The sequence below is a fragment of the Gouania willdenowi genome, chromosome 20, assembly GCF_900634775.1.
Source record: "Gouania willdenowi chromosome 20, fGouWil2.1, whole genome shotgun sequence".
In the NCBI taxonomy this organism is placed as follows: domain Eukaryota; kingdom Metazoa; phylum Chordata; class Actinopteri; order Blenniiformes; family Gobiesocidae; genus Gouania; species Gouania willdenowi.
This window is the reverse complement of record NC_041063.1, coordinates 5176552-5197834: the sequence shown is the minus strand read 5'-3', so window position 1 is coordinate 5197834 and position 21283 is coordinate 5176552. Positions and strand designations below refer to the sequence as shown.

The 21283-nt window shown below is 36.9% G+C and overlaps 1 protein-coding gene across 1 annotated transcript in view; it reads left to right on the top strand.

The window, feature by feature from the left end:
• The window catches only part of LOC114454088 (NEDD4-like E3 ubiquitin-protein ligase WWP1), a 45243-nt gene that overhangs the window by 12094 nt on the left and 11866 nt on the right, over positions 1–21283 (top strand). Inside the window, exons 4-13 of the mRNA XM_028434265.1 lie at positions 629–767; positions 2336–2460; positions 3516–3668; positions 3751–3823; positions 11883–12067; positions 13584–13980; positions 14072–14167; positions 15738–15912; positions 18344–18398; positions 18677–18761. Coding sequence (XP_028290066.1) covers positions 629–767; positions 2336–2460; positions 3516–3668; positions 3751–3823; positions 11883–12067; positions 13584–13980; positions 14072–14167; positions 15738–15912; positions 18344–18398; positions 18677–18761 — 1483 coding nt within the window. The remainder of the gene's footprint in view (positions 1–628; positions 768–2335; positions 2461–3515; positions 3669–3750; positions 3824–11882; positions 12068–13583; positions 13981–14071; positions 14168–15737; positions 15913–18343; positions 18399–18676; positions 18762–21283) is intronic.

Genomic DNA, 21283 nt, shown 5'->3' with positions numbered 1-21283 from the left:
AGTTTATCCCGGTTAGTTGATGGTTTTATCTCATCATTGCAACATTATCAATAATCTACTCATGTCCACACATGTTCTGTGTTAGTATGTGGAGCTGTGAGCTGCTGGATACATCACAACACAATATCACTCCGTAGCGCCATAATCTCACTCGTTCCTGCTTCTTCTTCCTTTGCTGGGTAGCATCAGTGGCTAATCTCTCATCTAAAGGTGTACTGCTGCCATCTTCAGGGCACTGATGAGGGACCTCTGCCAGGGTGTTTTCTAGTAATCCCCGTGAAAAAATGCAAATGATGAGTTAGCTCGCCAATGGCACTGAGTGAGTTAATAAAAACCTGTAAAAAAAAAAAAGGCATCGCTACAGGTTGGTCGCTTCACATCACTCGCTCTCATCAGTCTAGTTTACAGAGTGACCTGAGCCTGACTGATGGGGTGGTTAAAGTAGCAGATTAGATTTGCAGCAGAGCCACATTTTAAATGTAAAAATCACAGATTCATTTAAACTCGGAGGCTAAATTCATACTCACAATTAAAATTTGGTCAATTGTGCAGCCTTAGGCCACATCATCTGATCAACATTTTTAAGGAGTTGTTAGAGGTAACAGTTTGCCTTTTGATCTAATACCAGTGTCCTGTGCCAAACTCAAGAGGAAGAAGAGCCTGTTTGGGACGGCCATCTACGTGGAGGTGACCGCAGAGGGAGAGTCGAGACGCACGACCAAGTCTCACAGCTCCTCCAATCCCAAATGGGACGAGAGACTCACTCTGTAAGGAGCGACTGTTTCACTTATCGCTGCAGCAAACTAATCTCTACCTTTGTTCAGGAGAACCAGTTATAATTCCTCTCACATCATTAGTGTGCAGAAAGAATATGATGAGATAGTGTAAGAACTGTACTGAACGTAGCGTACCAGAAACATCAGTCCTGTCTCATACCTGCTGAACCAGATTGTTCATATAATCAGAGTTAGAGCTCAGTTTAATGACATGACAGCCCTTTGATTGTAAACACACAGCTTATCTTATTCATAACTACGACAGTGTGTTAGGGCCACTGTATACTGTATACTGTAACACAAATACAACTACTAAAGTTGTTATATTTTAAGATAAAAATTTTATGAGAATAAAGTTGTATCTTAATAAATTTGTATTTTTTTTTTTTTTAGATTAAAGGCGTAATATTTTGAGATTAAAGTCGTGATATTTTGAGTTTGAAGTCATAATATATCCGAGCACTTTAGTAAAACCTATGGGAGAAACGGTATCAAAACTACAGACTTCCTCTGTTTCCTATTCCTGTATTTTCTCTATTTACCTTTATTGTTGGTAGGTTTGTTTTAACAACTGTAAAGTGTTAAAACACCTGCATTTTCAGTTTGTGTGCAGTATTAGCTTTAGCAGCTAACTCGGCATTTCTACATTGGAGACCGATACCACATTTACGCAATTTTTAATTCTCCAATAGGGAAAAAATAATCTAAATCTCTGTCAGACTCACTGTTTACACCAGCAGCTATGGCGAGTTTATCCCTCTTGACGTTTGACCTCATGCGCGAGAACTGAGCGAGATTTCCGAGTGTGAAAAGGCTTATTCTGCTATCGATTTTTGTTGACAATATCGACTAATCATTGCGCCTTTCATTTCAAGTTTAAGTTCTTAACATTTAGAGAATAAAATCATTTTTTTATGAGATTAAAGGTGTAATATTTCAAGATTAAATTCATCATATTTTAAAGATTAATTTGTAATATTTCAATATTAAAGTTGTTATATTTCAAAATGAAAGTAATACTATCTCAAGATTAAAGTCGTAATATTTCAAGATTAAAGTTGTAATATTTTGAAAATGAAGTCATAATTTTATGAGAATAGAATTGAAATCCAAACAGGATGTTGTGTGTGTTGTTACTATTATTTGTGTTGGTGGCGTCATTATCACTGAAGAGGTGGAATAGTAGTAGTGATCTCTAAGGCAGTGTGTTTCTACGTAGGGTCATATGCTCACTCTTAAATACAATCACTGCTCTGTGCAGTGTTTGAACACTGATATGAGAGAAAAGACGAGGAAAGTGGAGCAAAAGGAGGAGGAGCAGCAGAAGTTGACAAATTAAAGTGGATGTTATTGGATGATTAGTGCTTTTTGCCTTTTAGCAAAAGGAAGAGCCACTTAATAGCTATTTAATTTGTTTAAATTGTGACATTTCAAGATTAATGAGGTCGGTGTTTTACTGTTTGTTTTGTTTTACATTTGTGAATGCCACCATTGTATTGCCTTTCTAAACAATATGCATAATAGCAGCCTCTCACTTGTGTGTGTCTTTGTTTTTTCAGGAATGTAACGCCCCACACACAGGTGGATTTCAAAGTATGGAGTCACCACACCCTGAAAGCAGACGTTCTGCTGGGCAAAGCCATGCTGGACCTCGTTCAAGCACTGGAGCATCATGACAGAAAATGTACGACCAAACTTTGTTGAGGGCCTTTACAGTTACTAGTGGTGTACATTGCCATTATTTTGATGATATGATACAATTTGCATTTCAACATATTTCACGATATGTCTCGGTACTAAACAATACTATATATATTGTGATAAATTGTGATATCAATAATTACAAATTTCAAATTTTTAAGTACGAAATGGCATAAAATAAATTTGTATTTCATTTTCTTTAAACTTTTTCTAAACAAGTAAATGTTAACTAACTGTGATTCAAGTACCAATATCAAAAAACAGTGGTATGTTTATCAAACTGTCAACAGATTCTGATTCTGTTAAGTTGTTAAATTCTTTAATAAATATCATGATATATCGCCAAATCGATTTTTTTCTTCCACCCTTAACAGTTACTGAAGCCCATTTTTACTCTCTTTTTTTGTTTTGTATTTAAAATATAGGCATAATGCGATATTTCACCGTGCGATTATCGTATCAATCCAAAAAACATGTCCAAATTGATTTTTTTATCAAAACCATTTAATTGCGCTAACATATGTGTAGCTCGTAAATGCACGGTCACTAGGTGTCAGTGAACCACATCAGACCTTGTCAAACTACATTCCTACTCAATGCATTTTAGCATAAACGTTGATTATTTTTATAAAACATACTAGGCACTTTTATAGATGTATGTGGCTACTCTTTTTTTTATTTAAAGAATTTAAGAACTTAAAAGAATCAATCTGTTGTAGAAGCAGAAGATTTTGATATTGGTACTTGAAGAACAGTTAGTTACCATCTACTTGTTCTCGCAAGTTTAAAAAAATAAGAAATTATATTTCAAACCATTTTTGTACTTAAAAGGGGAAATTTGTAATTAATGATAACTCAATTTATCGTGATGCCTTTTGTATTGTTTTGTATCAGGATATATTGTATTGTGACATGAAAATCGTGAATCATATTGTCCGATTCATGGCAATGCACACCCTTAATAATAAAAATTTGCAAATATTATATATTTTTATTTTTTTGCTATAATAGACCTGTCCATATGCTCTATGTCCACAGTGGAGAATGTAAAGGAGGTGCTGAAGCTGTGTGTGGAGCAGAAAGGAGCGGTGGTGCCTATGGGAGAGCTGACGGTGTTTCTAGATGGACTAACTCTGTCTAACCAGGAGGAACTGGCTCCGCTAACCAATGGAAATGCATCAAATGGCATCAGTGAGCAGACCTAATAAGTCCTCATGGCTGAGGTTGATACTAGCACATTACATCCTGGTTTTCTTCTCACATCTCCAAACAGAAGTCCAGCAGAATGGTGACGCCATCCATGAAAACGGAGACGACTCCTCTTCTTCCTCAAGGGCTGCTAACAGGTGAATAAACACGTTTTTCTCTTTATGTCGCTACGCAAATATTTTCCTGACTTTTTTTTTTCCTAAAATGGTTTTCACCTGCTTTAAATGAGCGCTTCAACTCGGGCAGTGTGTTTACCTTTACGTAAAAGAATGTTAACACACCGATAAGTGTGTTATTCATATTCCATCCTGGTATGCAGGAGTGGGATTACACAAAGACATGTTTTACACTACTGCTCATGTTCCTGTGTGGCTTCATGTGAGCTCACTAGCATCTGCCTCTTGTCCTTGTACAGCTTGACAGTTTTTGATGTTTCCTCATTCAAGTGGTTGAATTTTGACCCTGTTCCCAGTCTTCCTTAGTTTATTCATGAAAAATAGAATTACATTGAATTAAATTAAAAAAAATAAAATAATATCAAAAAAATAAAAAAATGTACTTAAATGAAAAAAATTTAAGAAAATGAAATTAAAAAAAAAATAAAAACCAAATTAAATAAAGAATAAAATAAAGAGAAAATAAATGAAATGAAATAATTACAATTGAAAAAGTAAAAATAATAATAAAAAATAAAATAATTTAAAAATAAAATGACATGAAATAAATAAAAATGAAACTAAATGGGGGACTATGCAGCACACAAACATTACAACAATAAACATACATACATAATATTACATCATAATGTAATAGTAATAATAATAATAATAATAGATCAAATTTGTAAAGCACTTTTGGACACTCAAAGACGCTTTATATGGGGAATAAGACAAAACATATAGGGTTTATGGAAAAGCCAGTTTGAACAGGTGGGTTTTGAGTAATGATTTGAAGTTTGGTAGTGATTCCGAGTTTCTAATGGGCGGTGGGAGTGAGTTCCAAAGGGTGGGGCGGCAAATGCTCGGTCCCCCAAGGTCCGGCGGCTAGTGCGAGTGATGGGAGTAAGGCGGTTGGTGTCGACTAAGCGGATTAAGGGACTTGCTCCACATCCACAGTGATGGCCCGGGTGAGATTCGAACCAGTGACCCTCCGATTACAAGCCCGCTTCCTAATTTTAGATTAGTTTATAAAAATTTCCAAAGCTTTGCCCTTTATCGAGAATAAAGTCAAATTAGTCACTGCTGGGTAGAGACTTGTGTGGTGGCTGTGATGTCGTGACCCAATGCTTGTTTAGACATTTAAAGAACAATTTAAAAAGACTTTAATTCATAAAATGTTCAAAGGTGAGAAGAAGGTTTTATTTTTTTTAAATGCGACAGTGAGTGGTTTTTGCTCCATGAGTTTAGTTGCTTGTTTGTATATTGAGAATATAGGTTTTAATGTGGTTAATCAAACTAGTGACCATAATGTGATGAAATATGACAGATGTTTTTTTTCATCTTGGATTTCATTTATTGTTTTTTGGTAAAATCCACAAAACACACACATTTATCCATCACAGCAGTGGGTAGAGGGTTGGCCTCTCACTGCATTGCAGTTGCTGAGAGGACTGTGTGATACAATCATAGCTGTCCTGAAAATATCTTTCCTTTTTGCTTTAAAGAAATACAGTGGGAGAAAAAAGTATTTAGTCAGCCTCCAATTGTGCACGTTCTCCCGCTTAAAAAGATGAGAGGCCTGTAATTTTCATCATAGTTATGCCTCAACTATGAGAGACAAAATGAGAAAAAACATCCAGAAAATCACATTGTAGGATTTTTAGTGAATTTATTTGCAAATTATGGTGGAAATGATGTATTTGGTCGATAACAAAAGTTCATCTCAATACTTTGTAATGTACCCTTTATTGGCAATGACAGAGGTCAAACATTTTCTGTAAGTCTTCACAGACTGTTGCTGGTATTTTGGCCCAATCCTCCATGCAGATCTCCTCTAGAGCAGTGATGTTTTGGACTTTCAACTCCCTCCAAAGATCTTCTGGGGTTGAGATCTGGAGACTGGCTAGGCCACTCCAGGACCTTGAAATGCTTCTCACAAAGCCACTCCTTTGTTGCCCAGGCGGTGTGTTTGGGATCATTGTCATGCTGAAAGACCCAGCCACGTTTCATCTTCAATGCCCTTGCTGATGGAAGGAGGTTTTCACCCAAAATCTCACGATACATGGCCCCATTCATTCTTTCCTTTACACGGATCAGTCGTCCTGGTCCCTTTGCTGAGAAACAGCCCCAAAGCATGATGTTACCACCCCCATGCTTAGTTATGGTGTTCTTTCTCCTCAAAACACGACGAGTTGAGTTTTTACCAAAAAGTTCTATTTGAGTTTCATCTGACCACATGACATTTGCCCAATCCTCTTCTGGATCATCCAAATGCTCTCTAGCAAACTTCAGATGGGCTCGGACATGTACTGGCTTAAGCAGAGGGACACGCCTGGCACTGCAGGATTTGAGTCCCTGGTGGCGTAGTATGTTACTGATGGTAGCCTTTGTTACTTTGGTCCCAGCTCTCTGCCGGTCATTCCCTACGTCCCCCCATGTGGTTCTGGGAATTTTGCTCACCGTTCTTGTGATCATTTTGACCCCACGGGGTGAGATCTTGCGTGGAGCCTCAGATTGATGGAGATTATCAGTGGTCTTCTATGTCTTCCATTTTCTAATAATTGCTCCCACAGTTGATTTCTTCACACCAAGCTGTTTACCTATTGCAGATTCAGTCTTCCCAGCCCTGTGCAGGTCTACAATTTAGTTTCTGGTGTCCTTTGACAGCTCTTTGGTCTTGGCCATAGTGGAGTTTGGAGTGTGACTGTTTGAGGTTGTGGACAGGTGTGTTTTATACTGATAACGAGTTCAAACAGGTGCCATTAATACAGGTAATGAGTGTAGGACAGAGGAGCCTCTTAAAGAAGTTACAGGTCTGTGAGAGCAGGAAATCTTGCTTGTTTGTTGGTGACCAAATACTTATTTTACTGAGGGATTTACCATTTATTTCATTAAAAATCTTACAATGTGATTTTCTGGATTTTTGTCTCATTTTGTCTCTCATAGTTGAGGTATACCTACAATTACAGGCCTCTCATCTTTTTAAGTGGGCGTACTTGCACAATTGGTGGCTGACTAAATACTTTTTTGCCCCACTGTATACTCACTTAGAGAAACAAGATCTATACTGCAATGTGCATTTCCTAAATGAGTATAAACAGACGTAGATATTGATACATAGAAGTATGTGTATGGGAACAAATGTTTTAAGATTTGATGATATTGATTATAATCAATATTAATGTTTGATTATCATACAAGGGTGCCATCTAGAAATTTTGTTGTGTTCTAAGTGTCATTAATTATTACAGTTCCCTTTTGGTGGGTTCTTCGTATCGATTAACGATTTAACAACAGTATTAATGTTAATAAAAACAGCATTTACAATATGTACATTTTTATTTTACAGATAACTAACATAAAATACAAGCATGATGATAATGGGCAATTTCACAATCTTAATTATTCACTGGTTTTTCCTGACTCACTGATATCACACATTATATACACACCTTTATACACAGATTTCAGGTATGTACTAGTGTTGTGTTCAAGACCGCACTATCCGAGACCAAGACTTGCCCGAGACCAGAATGCACCGAGACCAAGACAAGACCAAGACTTTCGGGAGCCGAGACCGAGTCAAGACCAAGACCGAGACAAGCCGAGACCAAGACCAAGACCAAGACCATAAACATTTTTTTTTCAATTTAAAAAAATATATAAATAAATAAAATTATGACAAGGTTCAACAGTTAAATAACATCTCTCTTTAATTTTAGTTTATTTTAAATACATTTGACGGACAAAAAAGGTGCCTGCAAAAAATTAACTAAAATATTAAAACTACTACTGCTACTGATAAATTCACAATTATTCTACATATTTGAAAACAAGATTTTTATGTCAGCTGAATGTACAGCAAGTGTTTAAAAGCATTTCTGCCAAGAAATAATGATTCTTGATTCTGATTATTTCAGTTGTTCAGGTTTAACAGGTCACAGATTTCACAAGATAATTTTTTAGTTTGAAAAAGCCTTTACACAGGTTATTTTTATTAATTCACTTAGTTGATATAGTTTAATTTGGTTGCTGTAATGTAACTAGGATATTCAATTAACAAAGGTTTCCAACTGTAACTGTAAAAGTGAAACTTTCTGAAATAAAACTACAAACAAGTTGTCATCAGTGTAAAAAACATAGAGCTACAGGTAGATGTGAAACTAAATAAAACAAACAAACCCTGGAACAGTCATGTGACAAATTAATCAATTGTTCTTGTTGAGAATTATTATTATTATTCTGGAAACAGAAACTATAAAAATAATTATATTGTGAACCTGTTTATATTGTGGGGAACATATTGTATACATACATGTAATTGGAGTCTAAAGACACAAAAAAAAAACACCACTTTAAAAGATAATAGACTAATATAAGACCTCTTTACAGTTATTTGACTCATTCTGTGATGCGCGGCGATGACGCGCTGGTGACGACATAATCCAAGATGGCGGCGGCCCGGACTACAGCCGATATTATGTAATAAAGCCTTAAAAGACATGGATATAATGAAAAGAGTGGATGGACAGATGCATAAACATGCAGACTTTCACACGGACACACAAGGACTTATTAAACACACACGGACTTATTAAACACACACGGACCTCAGTAAACACGGTAAAAGGAACAGGCTTTACCGCTCGGCAGGCACTAGGACCCAGAAGCAGAGTAAGTGCGTCACCTATCCATCCTTCACAGGCTGTAATATCATCAGTTTATCATTTTACCAGTTATTAGAGCTACTGTCTTTACCAGGGAGATAATATTTATTACTGGTGATTGTTTTCTGGAGTTTTACTGGGATTTTTACCGGTGATTAGTTCATATCTCCCTTCTGCTCCGCGGTCCAAACTGACACCGCAGCCACACACACGCACACACGCACACACGCACACACACACGCACACGCACACTCAGTCACATTAAGGAAGGTTGTGGTCATTATACGGGGTGGATTAAATAATGAATAAAGGATTGTTTTATCCCGTTCTTCTCCGTGTTATTATCACATTATAAAAAAGGTTAAAAATAGCAGGAATTAGTGCTGGTCTCGAACGGTCTTGACGGAAAATCCCGAGTCCGGGCAGCCCGAGTCCAAGACAAGACCGAGTCAAAATGCTTCAGAGACCGAGACAAGACCAAGACCTTTAAAATTTGGTCTCGAGACCGGTCTCGAGACCAAGACCGGTCTTGACCACCCCAACACTAGTATGTACACATATTAAGTGTCTATGTGATTTGTGTAGGGTTTGCTAACACTGTAAGAGGAAGGGAGAAAAATAGAAGCAAAGTACTGAAATTAATCAAACTTAAACAAAAATACAAATTTGTGACTGTTGACTATGAACTTAGATTTTTGATCGAGAGATTTAGTTTATGAACCATCCTTTAGCCAGACTTGTGTTGTGTGTGTTTTTACCCTCCTGTACATCAGCCCGGTCTGCAACGGTTCTATGTCACGTCGTCGGCAAAGGGGCACAACCTGTAGAGATACCGTCTGGGGCTGGTTTGCAGCTTCAGGTCCAACGTCTGAGATTGAGGCTTTTCATTTCAAAATAAACCTCTTGATCAAAGCGCCAGAGTTTGTTTCAAAGTTGTTCATGGTAAAGCTTTAATAATTGGCTCCAAAAAGAGATAAAGTTGGTTGGCTATTTCAAAAATCAAATTAAAATTAAAGTTGGTCATCACTGAAGTGGCCGAGGCCAACTTCTTATCATTATTATTATTATTATTATTATTATTATTATTATTATTATTATTGTTGCTGGGTTGTTCTTTGTTTTTTTATTTTTTTTTGTTTGTTTTGTGCACCAACTACCAAGACAAATTCCTTGTACTGTCCTTAAAACTGTACATGGCCATTAAAAACATTTCTGATTCTGATTCAGATTCCTAATAATTCAAATTGCGCCAAAAGTCATTTACCACCAAGTCATCTTGTCCAGGGTCCCCTACATATGCATACATTTGCATACACTACAGTATGTGGCAGATTGACCCAGGTGCTTAACCCAATTATAAATCTATAATGCAGTCTGATAAGGAGCTGTGCGCATGAGTCATCTTCACAAGCTCAGAGATTGGAGTGCACATGTGCCAAAGCCCATACTGATAGAATTCAGCTATAAATTTACTTTTCGTTTGTTTGGGGTTTTCATGGAAACTTTCAAGCACAAACCTATTAAACATAAACGATAATGAGTTGGAGCAATAAAAAAAAAAAAGCCCCATCTGTATAATCGACATAGCTGTAACCTGTAAGGCATCTATAGTCACATTTTCATACAAAAATATTTTATATTTTATATTTTAGAAATATTTTAATTAAAAAAACAAAAAAACAAGTAGCTTTTAAAAAAAAAAAGTTGACTTGAAATAAAATCCAGTCTTCCTCGTCGCAGAGTGGTTTGAATATTTGTAAATTTGACATTAACAAATACTGTGAGGACAGAACTTATGATCCCAAAAAAGGTGCTTGTATGTACTCTAATATGCAAACATAGTAATACATTGATTGTTCATTACTAATTATGTCTTACTACTTATTACCCCTATTCACAGAGATTTAATAACTGTCTGATTCTCTCTTTTCTCTGTTCATTGATGGCTTTTTTACTGAATGATTCTGGAAATAGCTTTCCAGATGTGTGATCTGTCATGCAAAAATCAAGCATAATTATTTAGGGCCCGAGCATCATTATTATTATTATTATTATTTTATTTTATTTTATTTTATTTTTGAAAAACAGATTTTGTCATGTTATTACTTTTATGTCTAAGTTTGGTATATGTCTTGTTACTTTGATTATGCTGCTGCTGCTGCTGTGTAAAGCTGTCTGGTTACTTGCCTTTTACCAGGGCTGGGCAATATGATCAAACTCATATCTCAATATTTTTCCTCAAAATGGTGATGAACTATGCAAATCTTCATATTTTTTATTAAAATAAAGTCTGACCAGAAAGGCAATTCTGGGTTAAATTTTCTGATGAAAAATGCCACACAGGCACATTTATTAACAAACAGCTGCAATATATGTGCGACTTTTGGCTTTTTCTCTTAAAAGGGACAGCACATGTGAGTGACTTCTGTAGTGTGGCTTGTTTAAGGGAAGGTCTGGGTTAGGACGCACTCAGTAATTCATCTAACTGTGCTTTTAATGCTGTTCTGAGAAGTAGTGAACGCAGTGACTACTAAAACGAGTATTTTAATACAAAATAAACCATAGGAAAAATAAATTGTATATATATGTGTGTATATATATATATATACACATACACATACACACAGTATATAGGCTATATACACACAGGTATATAGACTGGATATATCTTAAATCTTGTTATATTGCCTAGAGTTGCATGAGTATGGTCAAAATGATAGTAATGATTATTTTTTATCAATATTGATCACAATAATAATGACAGTTGTTTATCATATTAGGGAAAAATCTGTGTTTTTATTTTTACACTACTTTTAAACAAGCAATGTGTACAGTTGACAGGGCAAGATTAAGCTTGAAAATGGAATCATAGTTAAAATAATTTAAAAAAATTAGCCCAGGAATTTAAAATGTACCAAAGGCTAACTGAATAAATAATACAATAATAATACAATAATTTAATTGTGGCAACCAAAATCTTGATCAAGATTAAAATGTGTTTCATTGTGCAGCTCTAATATTGCCCAGCCCTACCTCTTTTACCTTGTTAAATCCTGGACTTGATTGCATATTATTGTGTATTGGTGTGCATGTGGGCACAGCTTTGGTACTGACTGAATTGTACCGATAAAAGAGCCTATTATGCTGAGCTTATTATTACGTCACCACACTGTCCTGATGTCACCCTTATTCAACACTGGTCCCAGTGTCACAAATCACACTCTTTTGTTCAACGTTCATTCATAGAGTAGAAGTAAGGTCAGGAAACGGTTGTTATTGTACCACTGATAAACCTTTTCTCTCTCTCTCTCTCTCTCTGTGTGTGCGCGTGTGCGTGTGTGTGCGCGCGTGCGCGTGTGTTGCTTCCACAGCACAGTGAATGGCACAGACTTGGTTCTCAGATCAGGTTCCTGTTCTGCCTCCAGCTGCGCAGACGTCCAGGTGCCTTCCAGCTCCTGCAGTCCGGCGCTCAGCCACGTCATCAACGGAGACGTTACCACCGCAGACTCCACCCCCGTTCACCCAGCGTCAGACAGTGACGCAGAGTCCAGGATCGGTAAGGCTGCATTAGCTCAGAGCAGAGAAAGAAGTGATGATTAATGAAGCCTCCACATGATGCATGCTGGTTGGTTTCAGCTCATTTAGGTTTTTCATGCTTCATATATTTCTGATAACCTGTGGGAAAAGTAGATTTATTATCGTTCGGTGAGGCCTGTAATCTCTGCTGCTGTCAGAAGAGAGTTTAAACCTGTAGAGACAGGAATGATGAGAGAATGCTGGTAAAAAATTAATAAATAAAAAACAGTTCAAGCTAAGAGGAACAGACTGAATCTGAGTGTAAATAAATTGAAAACCACTTGGAGCTAATGGGTTTTAACTCAGGGGGAGTTATAGCATTACATTTGTTTCAAACTGCTATGATGCATTTATTCTCTCATGGCTTCTTATTGTTATATATTGGTATTAGGCTTTTATTTAATCAGCTGTTCAAAACTGTTGCCTTTTCAAAATGTGACTTCATTTTATAAGTGAAACAGTTTGGCAGATATACATTGGCCCTCATTTATCAACTTTGCATGGAAACGGGTGCAAATTTGACTATACATTGTGTTGTACGACAGGACCAACGTGTGATTCATGAAACATTCGTATTTGACCAATCCCAGTATACTAATGATCAGTGCCCATAATCACAAAGGATCCTAAAGTTAAAAGTAGCTCTTAGTGACGTCACTCTTAGAAAAATCTTAGAATTCCTTGAATTTTAAGATTTTTCTTAGAATTTTTCCTTGTTAGGATAAAAGTAATTCACAAAGCATCTTAGGCCCTAAGTGAGCTCCTAAGGTGGAAAACTGTTAGAGGGGTCGTGAAGAGGACTTTTAAGAAGCCTAAAAGTGTCTGAAACAGAGAGAATAACAGAGATATTAACGACATTGATTTAATAAGACGCTACCTGCTTATTTTTATTTATATCATCATTAATAATATTATTATGTATAAGGATGGCCTTTATTTGGGGGTTCGGCAATCGGCCGATCCTTGCATATGAAACCAATTGTTTCCGCTGATCTTTTCTACCTCCGCAAACGTCTTAAAGTCGGTCATAAAGTCAGCCACTGTCCTTTTCTGCTGTGAGATGACTGATAGACCCGCCCACCAGCTCGTGTGAATGTGTGTCTACTTACGCTTAAATGACAGCTGAGGCCTTTTTAATACTTTCAGTCTCAGTCAGGTTATGCTGCTGCACCATAAATCCACTCACTCAGATTTCTGTACACGAGGTTAGACCTGACGCTCACGTCAGAATAAACAAATACCGAAGCTTGCCAGAATATGGTCGAACACATGTCGTACGCCCATATGAACGGGTGATAGATGAGGGCCATTGTGTCCAGGAGGTATCAGTCAAATCTCAAGGAATGTATTTCAAAGTAGTGGTTGTTTGGCGAGACACAGACTCGATGACTCTTGATAAATTGAGAAAAATTAAGGAATATATGTTCTGTCGCCTGTTATTTTGTCAGTATTAGTGATGGTAGTAAACATTTACCATGTTCCTCTGATCTTGGCAGCAGTGAACGGTGAATCCTGTGAATCCACCCTCAGTCATTCTTCTACATCACGGAGCAACGTGCTGCCCCCTGCTGACAACCAGGAGGGCTGCGTTCAGGAAGCTGCCCCTTCAGACCCCGACTCGGTCCAAAATGGCACATCTCAAGAACCGCCCACGACCACACCATCCTCATCCTCAGCTTCTGCTACTGCAGCTGCTTCCTCTACCAATGCCTCCAGCTCCGTCCCAGGTTCCTCTTCATCCCCGTCTTCCTCACCAGCGACGGGAGACGCAAACGCTTCAGGAGCTTGTGACGTTAGTGGCAGCAGCAATAACAGTGGAACAGGAACTACAGACGGAGCCAAGCCCAGACAGCAGACCCCTAACTCTGGAGCCCCAGATCCTCTACCACCTGGGTAATGTATCACTTTATTTACTCTTTAAAAACAAATTCTCAGATTACAACACTTTGAAACAGTGGCATCTTTTTTTTTTTTTTTTTTAAAGTTGGGAACAGAGAAAAGATCCTCATGGGAGAACGTACTACGTAGATCACAACACCAGGACTACGACGTGGGAAAGACCTCAGCCTCTGCCACCAGGGTGGGTCCTGTTCATCTATTATTTAATGTACTTCAAACTAGGGGTGTCCCCAATCCCCATACAACTTTTTTATTTTAGATACAATGTCGATACTGCGATTGAATAAAATAAATTAATTATAGGACAATGAAAAATAATTTCAATAAATCTTATAAAAACAGTCTATTGTATCAGACATTTTAGATGCTAGGGTGGTCCATCAAAGCATGGAGAAAAATGAATCAATTCAAACCCTGCATTAGGTTGAGGTTGCTCAAGCTGCTCAAAGTTTCCTGGATTTCAAGGGTTCTAATGTGGACAGTTTGAAAAAAATAAATAAATATTTTTTTGGATCCTAACGCAGGCCAATAAAATCTTTTTTTTTTTTTTTCAATTCAGTTCACAAGAGTAATACTTGATTCAATGTAATTCTTGATTTGGTTCAGGACAATTGTTGAATATGGACGACATTCTCAGAGATCTAATGATGCAAATAGTAGAAAGTAGGGCTGGGTGATTTTGCCTAAAACAAAATCTCTGATTTTTTTAAAGAAAAATTCGAGTTTCGATTCGATTTTTGATTTTTTTTTTTTTTTTTGATGCACTTAAAAATGACTGCAGACATCAGATATATTGTCAAAAGTGCAACTTTATTGCTGTGATTGTCCACAAGAGTTAAAATGCATAGAACAATCTCAAAATAAAGTGAATGAGGCTCTGTCATTCAACTATTTCAAGCTTTAACCAGGTTTAAGCAAAAGTGCAACAGCATCTTCACAGTAGCTTCAATTTTCAGATTAAGAAATCAGATAACTACATATTTTATAACGTTTAACATTACAAATAAAAAAATTATAAACTCTTCCCTTAGCATCTCAGCATAGTGTGAATAAAAAATCAAACATGCCTGTGGCACACATATAGCCTACTCAAAGGGTAAACACATGTAAACAAAGAGGGGGCGGGCTCACATCGGAACGCGAAAAAGTCCGAAGAAACCGGTGGAAAAAAAATAAACTCAAATTTGCAAAATGAAAATCATTTAATCTACACATTTCATTAATCAATTAAATCGATTTTTTTGCCTAGCACTTGTAGAAAGTAACTCTAACTAGGTGCAGTTTGAATATTAATGTTTACATTGAAGAATTGAGCTCACAGCACTGCATTACACATAGTATAAAAGAAGTATTAGGTGATCTATTATAGGATTTTATGAATCGATATCTGGCCATTCAAAGTAAAATCAATTCAAATTGATGAATTGATTTTTCTTTAACCTAGCCTTAATAGTTGCCTTATTCCTCTCAGTTTAGAAAGTTTTAAAGTAATCTTTTTAAGACCCTCCTCAATAGGTTAGAGTAATGATTGTGAATCAATCACATCTCTCTTACATTTCTTAAGTCTTAAGACATTATTTCAGATGATTAGATGCAAATAAAATAGAAATAGGATGAATATCTTGAGTTTTAGTAAAAAATAATTAGCCATTTATTTAGAGTGGACACCTCAGGATAAGTCACACCAGTTTATAAATAAATTTAAATCTGTGTCCTCATTCTAACCATGACTTGTTCTTGCTTTTGTGAAGGTGGGAGCGTCGAGTGGACGACCGGGGACGGATCTATTACGTGGACCACAACACCCGCACAACCACCTGGCAGCGACCCACCATGGAGTCAGTGCGCAACTTTGAGCAGTGGCAGAGCCAACGCAGCCAGCTACAGGGAGCTATGCACCAGTTTAACCAGCGATACCTCTACTCTGTAAGATGGTTTTTATCATGGCAACACAGACACCTTTAGATCTACAATATGTTAAAAGGAAGTTTAGAACATTCAAAGAACAAAACACATTCACAGTGTCTCATACAGCTTAATGTTCAGCAGCTGTGTCACTTCTTTCTCACTTGGTCACAGATTTTAGGTGGAGAATGTGAGTTGTTTCAATATATTTGTGCTCTAGCTTGAACTTCCACGAAGAAAAAGTGAAATAAAGTATGCAAGGCACCGACAATATCAAAGCAACAAGGCTACGTTCACACTGCAGGTCTTAATGCTCAATTCTGATATATTTACACATGAAATGCATCTTCTATCAGTTTGGAGTATGAACGTAATGCGACCCTGAAGTGACCCGCATGTGCAAAAGAGTTCCTGTGGTATTACATGCACACGCAGACTGTTTACGGAAGTAAATATGGAGGCATCTCGGTGTGTGTGGCACTGATAATTTGTATAATACTCAACTCAACTTTATTTATTTAGTGCAAATTACAACAGTCATCTCAGAGCTTTCAACAAAATATAAAGTTTGTAGTTAGAAAGAAAGAGCCCAACAAGATCCACATGAATGAGCATTTAGCAACAGTGGGAAGAAAAAACTCCCTATTTTTTTATAGGAAGAAATTTCCAGCGGAACCAGGTTCAGAGGTGGCAGCCATCCGCTACTAGAATATTTGTATTTCCTGAAGAAAATGCAAGTGAGGATGCAGCTGTTGCCCCGCGTCAGAGTTACACTGCATGAGGGAATTCAGAGGATGGATCATCCCTTCCATTCAAAAAATGGGATTGGAGCTGAAAAGTCACTGCAGTTGAAGGGCTGTTAATTTAAAAACAGTTAAAGGTAGAGAAAAGCTGAAGATAACGGTTGAAAGACAACATATGGCTGAATATTTTAAAAGTTGAATGGTTGAAATCGATTAAAGAATGGCTAAAGAGCTGAAGGAAAACATTTTGAAAAGGCGGAATTTCCCAATCTATATGAATGGGGAAATTTTTGAATAAAAAAATTGATTAAAAAAAAATTGACAAAGATTACAAATTTCAAAAGTCCAAGCACCCATGTGCTTAGTTTTTAACACGTTTTGATATCTTAATTGTCAAAATCGGTCAAACGCTGAAGGAGTTGAAACACTGATGCATTCTCACTAATAATATTTATATATTTTAAGAACTCAGTCTTTTTCCGCGCCTACTTTTCAGTCCATCCACCGCTGGGTTTTCCCCCCTCCCCTGCTGCTCCTTCTGGGAGATGCAGAATTATGAGTTTTGCATCTTAATGATGTAAAGGTTGGATAGAATGCAACTTGGCCGTTCAGACAGCAGTCACATTGCTAAATATCAGATACGTATCGGATTTATATGCATTTATGAAAGAGGCCTGGGGCGGATTTTAAAATATCTGATTTGTACTGTTCACATAGACGTGAATATATAAAATCAGATACATGTCACATGTGGGCAGATAATATCTGCAGTGTGAACATAGCCTGTGTGACACGTCAGTCACTGCAGGATCTTCATTTAAACTTCTCATTTTTATTTAATTTGAGAAAAATGCTGTGGAAAAGTTTGAGGAAAATTGCATTTCTTGAGTCTTAACCACAAGTACTGATAAAATATTGACATATTAGAATTTCTTGTTTTTTCCCCCCATGTTTCAAAGATGCATTTAAAGATTGTTATGAAAAACTGCATACTTATTAGAATAAGATAATTAGATGATTATGATATAGATGTTTTCTTTGATATTTTTCAGACTTTTTGAAAAGGAAATGCAGGCTGAACATGAGAACGAGTCTTCCTAAAGGTTTTGACTTGTTATGAATAAAGCCACAGCTTATTTAAACCTGCATTAGTATTTTAGAATGTCTTTTTCAGTGAAATTTAGTAAAATCAGTGATAATTTGTTAAAAGTCCTCAGCAGAGATGTTAATTTAGAAATATTAGCTTTTAGTTAGTTTCACTATGCTAACCACAGTAGACAATATCATCTAAATTCTTATGGATAACACTAGTGTGTAATTCTTTATTACCATCTCTGCTACTCTGTGGCTCGTTTGTTTGATTTCAGGCTTAGAATTAAAGTTTGCTCTTAGCATTTCTCTTATCCTGACAGAGTCCCTCTGCAGTCTTTGATACGAGCACTGATCTCATCTTCACTGATGATGATTGACTCAGTGCAGAAAATCAAAAGGTAAACTGTAGTGAAGAGACCAATCACATTGCTTTTCTGTAGCCACATGCACACATCGTGTTTTAGCTCTTAGTTTGATCTCAGCAGCCTGGATTCAGCCTGTTTCTCTCTTTGCATTAGACTTTTTATTATTATTTATTATTATACTGATGCTTTTGTGAAAGTTTGTAGTTTTTTTTTTTAACAATGGATGTTTATTTGTGCATGCCATGTTTTCAGGCATCGATGATGTCTGCTGAAAACGATCCTCTAGGCCCGCTGCCTCCTGGTTGGGGTGAGTTGTTCACTTATTCTGTTTAAAACTACTTGTTTTGTTGCTGTTAATAAGTAGCACTGGTAATAAATTAGAAAAACTACAATAAGGCTAAGGTATGGAAGTGTAAGAATTGGTAGTTTTTCTGAATTTGAGCCTAAAAAGTCTGACTGTCCACAGTCCCTCAGCTGTAAGAAGCTGTTATTTGTTTCTAATAATCAGCGATGACATCTCTGTTAATAAACGTGTGCGACCACATTAGATCAGAGAGACTTATTATCAGTGTTTGTTTGAAACAGAGAGGCGTGTGGACTCCAATGACAGAGTGTACTTTGTTAACCACAACACTAAGACGACGCAGTGGGAAGATCCACGGACTCAAGGGTGAGTGAGCGCACACATTCAGAACATTTAGCACATCCATGTGTTTGGTTTTTACCTGAGAATTCTTTCTAGTTTTAGTCGAGTTCTGTAGATGATTTCCTGGATTTAAACAACATATTTACAGTCATTACACCATTTTATCCTCCTGTCCTTTTCATTACTTTACACTTCTGATTGCTCATTTCAACTTCCTGTCCCACCCTATCACACTAAATCTCCTTGTCCTCAAAGTAAGTCATTGATTAGATGAAATTAGCTCTGAGTGGATTGAGTCCATAAGAACATAGTTTACCATGTGCATTATGTGTTGGCGATAAATCGATTATTCATCAATGTGTTAATGGGTTTAAACTGAACCTATTATAGTTCTAACATCCATTTAACAAACAAACAGATGAATGGGGAATGAAATAATAGGAATTTTTGGGCTCATAGCTCTTTAATAAACCAAAGAGGGTGTGGAGGACCAACTCTGCCATAGTTATAAATATAATAAATACATACCTACAGATACATGCTATAAATAAATAAATCACTTAATACCCAAATAAATGCTATATATTTATTTATTATTTTATGTTTGCACGGGCAATGAAATGTAATGTAGATTAAGGGGCGGCGACACTAGCTGAGCTATTTACCTATTGGTTGATCAGCAATCTGACAGTGAACTGTTCTTTCACCCAGTGTTTCTCAAATGGGGGTACGTGCACCCCTAGGGGTACGCGATGGCACTACAGGGGGTACTTCAGAGAGAGAGAGAAGTTTAGCCACTGTTGACAGCCCCCTCATCTCCAGAAATGAAAAAATGGAAAAATAAATAAATAAATAGCATCTATGGCATATATTTAGGTATTAAGTTATTTATTTTTTTATTTACATCTGCAGGTATTTATTTATTTATTTTTAATTATGGCAGAGTTGGTCCTCCATAAGAATGTTGTGTAGATAAAATTAGTGATTCCAAATGTTTAGTTTTGCTTTAAATTAAAACATAATTGTCAATCTCTGTACGTGTGTGTTTACTGGTTAAAATGAAGTTAGATGGAGCACTTGTAAACCCACACAATTTAACTTGACTTCTATCATTAAAACATTAGTTGTGCATTGGAATTTCTATGGAAGGTTATAGAAATCTTATGCAGACTTTGTTCAGTTGCAAAAAGGTCCTTTTAAATCTGCGTTTGTTTGTTTACATTGCAGCTGCTAGCATCTTTCTTAGCACATAGTAGAATATGAGAAGAAACACTCATCGTTGCGCAGAACAAACAATAATCATAGTGGACCCATCCGCTCACAAAAATGTTACATTCCTCTGTCTGAAGAATCAGAATGTTTGCGATGAGGTAATGACCATCACCACAGGCACCGCCCACACTCATGGAGACGAAGGAGGAAGTGAAGTCTGTGACCCGAGATTTAAAGTAAATTTGGAATCACAGGAATAATATTAAATAACCATGAAATATTAACTTAAATGACTTTTAGCGGTACAAAAACCTTTTTAATATCGACCTTTTTTTTTTTTTTTTTTTAACACGGTGACTCGGTGACGTCATGAACCCGGAACCGGAAGTGGCGCACTCTTACCGAGGGAGCCGTAATTTCAAAATTAACGTTTTGACCGTTTTGAGTCACCAAATTACTCCAAAATAACAGATGCACACACTCAGGGTATTTGGAACGTGGATGAATAGCAGTTGATTCACAGTTCATCTGTTTTGCCTTCAAAATGGATGCCGGAAGTCGTCTCTCAATAGATGGTGCGCTTGCGTGCCCTCACACCCTGGTAGATGGTGCGCTAGCGCCCCCTCACACCCTGAGGTCAAAAGTTGAATAGGTTTCATTTCGGGGCCGTCCAGAAGTGAAATGAAATTAAAATAAACATTTTGAAATGACCAAATTACTCCAAAATAACAGATACACACACATCCACACACACACACACACACACACCTCCCTTGAATTATAGTATAGATTCCAGTAGCCTTTGCCTTTCATGAAAAAGGCACAACAAAGTTTTTCATTTATATTAGCCCTTCAAAAAAAAACATGCATTCCAAAAAAAGCTAAAGTGCTATATGATGAAAAATCGCTGTATAATGGTTTTGCGGACTCGGTTGTGGAATTGGACGGTTCACGTGGTGAAGGACGGAGAGCGGTAAGGAGAGAGTCTGGTTGTGTTTGTGTGTGAAAAGGAGGAGCTTCTGCTGCTCCTGCTGCTGCAGCAACGCACGCACACACTTTTCCGACTCTAAATCACTGCACGTTGTTTGATTGCGTCATTGCGTCAGACGCTACTATTCGGCCTTGCTTTTAACTCACAAAACTAAAGACCTAATGTTGCTTTTTTTGCAATATTTGGCCGAATATATTTGGTGGCGGAATATTTGGTGCATCCCTAGATGTTGGTGTTTGTTTCTAAGAAATTACTGATTATATACTACATTTTTCTGTCCCTAGGGTTCCCAAATATCATATATTTGTATATTTACTGTATATATGTTTGCATGTGTGCGCTC